We start from the raw sequence: 4,595 nt of genomic DNA, 5'->3' as shown, positions 1-4,595 counted from the left end.
TCTTAAATGTGACAAGTATTGTAGAACAGAAGCAGTAATATTATTCCAGTAATGATAATTGTTAATTGTGAATTAATTAAGGAGTCATTTTAATTCATGAAAGTTCAATATTTATATTGTGTTCAATTAATAATAGTTGTTGATTGTGATTAATTTGTAGATGTTGAATAATTAATTATGTTTATCAAATTAAGGATTGTGTTCATCAAACTAAAAAGTTTTTTACCTTTCCATTTTTTAGTAGGACTGATATATATTGCAATTAAATTAAACTAAATTCAAATTTAGTATAAAAAAGCAAACTATGCAAGTTATCATTCATAATGGATAAATTGAAGTTGAAAAATCAGTTCGAATTAATGCTTTTTTGATTGAAAGTGATAGTTCCTAGGGCTTCACAGAACTCGTTTTAATCTAATTTAATATAGACGATTCAACTCAATTCGGTGGATTAAAAGATACAATGGATTAAATCGACCGAGTCATTTTTATAATGATTATGATGATATATTAAGAAATTTGATTTTAATATTGTTATTGAAATATATTTATAGTCGTTTTAACCCGATTCAATCTGAAAGATCCAACTCAATAAAACTCAATCCGGTGAGTTTGAAGATATAATAGATCGGATCTGCCGAGTCATCTTTATAATGATTATGACGATGATATTCAGAAATTTGATTTTAATAACGTTATTGAAATGCATTCTTTATTATTATTGATAATAAATTTTTTTTGAAATATATAATATTTAACTATAATGAAAATTCTTATTTAAAAAAAGAAAATTATAATGAAAATTCTTCAAAAACTTATATTAGAAATTCAATATAACCTTTATTGTTCTAATAATAAATTTCTTAAAAATTAAGTACGAACAATCAAATTAATGATTTCTTAAAAATAATAACTTAATTCTTATCGATAGACGGTACTAATAATAATAATAAATTTCTTAATAGTCACAATAATTATAGTCCCACGTGCTGTACCTAGTGTTCTATCTTTTCACTGCGTAGACTAACAGCGTTCAGTTTCCTCTTTTGTTTTTTTTTTTTTTTTTTTCTTTTTCTTTATGCTATTATTACCCTAAAGATCAAATTACATATAGTACCCTCATCCATTACTCGTACGCAGTACACCTCAACTTCTATACCGTGGCCCACTTAAATATTAAACAAAGCCCGTGCCGTGGAACGATTCGTTCGTCTAGCGGTGCTCGTATTCTGTATCCATACAGAAATAAATATTTTTGTATAATAGCAAAAGCCTGAGATAAAATTATAATTGCAGGAGTTGCAAACGAACAGAGTTTAGAAAAAATAAAGATAAGCTTTGAAAATTAAATTAATCAACTCGAATTCATTAGAGAGTTTGATTGAATTCGTAGAGAATTTGGCTAAAAAATAAATAAATTACTTAACAAAAATTTATTTGATTTATTTAATTCATCGAGGATTTATTTGGAGTTTATGTATTGTTTCCTTTTCTTTTATAAGTTCCACGTATAGTTACTGAAAAATCCATTCAAACATGTTTCTATCACCAGCTCTTTTGTTTTCCCACTCCACTTTCTATACGTGATGCCCTTACTTTATTCCAACTTCAACCTCAACCCACTTTTTCTTTATCTTTTTCTTTTTTAATTAATTAATTATATAAAATAATATTAATTGAGCTACAATTAATTATATATCCAATAACCCCAAACCTAAAATATAAAGTCTAAGATCAAAAATCACAAAATAGTTCAACTGTGATATAAAGTTTCTTGAAATTTTACAATTGATTGAGACTCAATGTCCAGTGCTATGCACGATTAAAGAAAATTTTTAAAAAAAATCCAAAGAAAATAATATAATTTATATAGCTTCTTGATAGATTTTCGAGTAAATTTTTTTATATTATATTATTAAAAGAGATAAATAAAGATGAATAATAAAAAATAGATTTTTTTATTATAAGAATGAGAATTAATAAATAAACATGCATTGAAAAGTATGGATTGAGAATGGTAAAATTTACAGAGATGAATAAAAAAGAAAATAACAGGAGAATTAATTAGTTTCATATTTTATAATTAATATAAAAAATAACTTCCTATATCATTAAAATCTACAAATTAAATAATTCATTTTAAATATGAGAAACTCCACTACATTTAATACAATTTAATTCAAAAAATAAATATAAAATCAAACAATTATAAATATTACATGTGTCACTTCTTTAAAATCCTGTATGATAGTACCAGAAAAAAAAAAAAAAACTTGCGTGCTGTGTGTGTGTGTGTATATATATATATATATATATATATATATATATATATATATATATATATATATATATATATATATGTATAGGATAAATTACCTTTCACTCCGAAAAAAAAAAAATTGTTACCTACTAATTTAATTCAATAGCTAATTTGGATACAATAATGAATATAATTTTTTTTTTAATTTTTTTGAACAGAAAATATATAATATTTGTCATCTCCAAAATCTGGCCGTTGAAAATAAGGGAGACCACAAAATCTCTTATCTCCAAAATCTCTCATCTCTACACGTCTTGGCTGTCTAAAACTGAATCACTATCACCTTCAACGACCTCTCTGTTTCTCAGGTATGGCTGCTTTCTCTGCAACTCCATGTCTCTCTCCGTTCCCACAGTCTTTAAGGAGACAACATCTTCATTCGGTATCCATTAAAGCTGAACAATCAGTAGAGCCAGAGAAAGGAAAACCCACCAAAACCAAAACTAAAGAGTCTTCCTCCTCCAGCAATGCTCAACCTTCAACGACAAAAACTGCTCCAAGGCAGATCCCCAAGAAACCTGTTTATTCAAGTGAGTACTAAATGAATTTTCTTTTTTGTTTTTCTTTTGTTTAATTCATGAATATTATTGGGCAGTGAAGAAAGGCCAGATTGTGAGAGTAGACAAAGACAAGTACCTCAACAGTGTCAATGTAAAGTAGTATATATCTAATTTGCTCTTTATAGCTTATAACATTTTACTTAACACTAATATGTTTCATTTATCAGTATTTATCAGTTGGGCATCCTCCTTATTACAAGGGCTTGGACTACATATATGAAGACCGTGGTGAGGTAGCTCTCCATTTTTTTTTTTTTTCCTTGTTCTGTAGTAAATAATTAGCATTTCTTGACAATATTTTCATTCTTAGGTGTTGGATTTACGAATGTTTGAGACAGGAGAGCATGCACTTGTAAGTTATTTTGTGTGTTCAAAACTCATATTCTGGTTTCAGAGCTGAATAGTTAGATATGGTTTTGACAGGTCGCTTGGGTTGGGATTCCAACTGCACCAGCTTGGCTTCCAACAGATATGCTTATCAAGGTATTATTGTTAAAAAGCCTTATCCTCAGTTATATTGTCTAAAACATTTTTCTAATTTTTCCAATTAATTACTTTAATTGGTTGCAGGCAGAGAAACTGGATTACGAGAGATTATAAGACTGTACATATCACAGGATTTGTCAAGCTTCAAGTTCATACAGCCTGAAAGTTGCTTGATTTAGCATTATTATTAGGATAAAACTACGGTAAAGAATGATAATTTTCTGTATTAGTACAGAAGTTATTTGCTACCATTAGATGTTAATCTTTTAATTAAAATTCTTTGGATTGAATTATAAGCATGAAACCTATTAAGGGCTAAACAAGTTAATTATCCAATATTTTTTTCATTTTATCTCATAAATTTTTTTTTTTTGGTTTGTTTTTTTATAGATTCGTAGATAAGTTGTTAACTAAGAACTTCTTCATCGTTGTGAAATAGGAGAATCGGATGGGTAGGAGATATCACAAGAGAGAAAAAAATCGCCTGAAACATAAATGTCGATAAATTTTGTGTTATCTTTTGGGTTTAGGATTTCAATATCTGATCAGTTGTTAATGAGATTACTCAAAATCTAGCCGAAGAAGGAAGCGGAAAATTCATGATCACCCTTGTTGATTGCGGAATTATATTCACTGCCAACAATGACAATGGAGGATTATTATTTCAAAAGATAGAATTAGAAATCTATTGGCATATCTCGATGGTCCATTACCCCAAGAATCTGTAGTTGAGACATTGAGGAATTTGGTTACCTTAATTAATTTCTATAGAAATATTGGCGTCTCTTGGTTTTCTTCCTAGTTTGATTCATGTCATCGAACCTGGATCATTAGGTGCACAGAAGTTTCTATACTTACAATTTGTCTTTGCAGTAAATCGGAGATGGAAAAGTTAGTGCAAAGCCATCTCCTAATAGTGCAAAGCCTTTTCTTAATCAATCGCTTTGCCTCAAACTAATTTTCATGAAAATTCAATAATGCCAATTCTTATAGTCCAACTCTTTCTGTAATACCCAAAATCTCTCTTAGATTTCTCAAGATTACATGAAAGAACCTGCACTTAAAATGTCTGTAACAATTTTATACAGGACCTTCCAAATTAAGCAGTTGCTTTCGCAGCTTACAATTGCCATGGGCAAATGTACATTTGCTTCCATAACTACATCCCAACTTGAACTTTTCACATCTTATAATAGAATTGTTACAGGCATACCAGTACTTGGAACAAC

General features: G+C 28.4%; 1 protein-coding gene across 2 annotated transcripts; it reads left to right on the top strand.

Annotated features, from left to right (window-relative positions):
* Positions 1-2,516: 2,516 nt before the first annotated feature.
* Positions 2,517-3,727, top strand: NDHO (NAD(P)H:plastoquinone dehydrogenase complex subunit O). 2 transcript variants are annotated; one of them, XM_089722427.1, is made up of 6 exons: positions 2,517-2,850; positions 2,916-2,971; positions 3,048-3,113; positions 3,191-3,232; positions 3,304-3,363; positions 3,451-3,727. In XM_089722427.1, exons 1-6 carry the CDS (start codon positions 2,631-2,633, stop codon positions 3,478-3,480), a joined length of 474 nt encoding a protein of 157 aa, XP_089578553.1. In that variant the 5' UTR covers positions 2,517-2,630; the 3' UTR covers positions 3,481-3,727. The 2 variants fall into 2 exon arrangements, with proteins under 2 accessions (XP_089578553.1, XP_089578554.1); XM_089722428.1 differs by lacking the exon at positions 3,191-3,232.
* Positions 3,728-4,595: the final 868 nt, after the last annotated feature.

This window comes from Jatropha curcas, chromosome 6 (assembly GCF_041381405.1).
Source record: "Jatropha curcas cultivar XTBG-Jc1 chromosome 6, XTBG_Jcur_1.0, whole genome shotgun sequence".
In the NCBI taxonomy this organism is placed as follows: domain Eukaryota; kingdom Viridiplantae; phylum Streptophyta; class Magnoliopsida; order Malpighiales; family Euphorbiaceae; genus Jatropha; species Jatropha curcas.
This window is presented reverse-complemented; position numbering and strand designations above follow the sequence as displayed.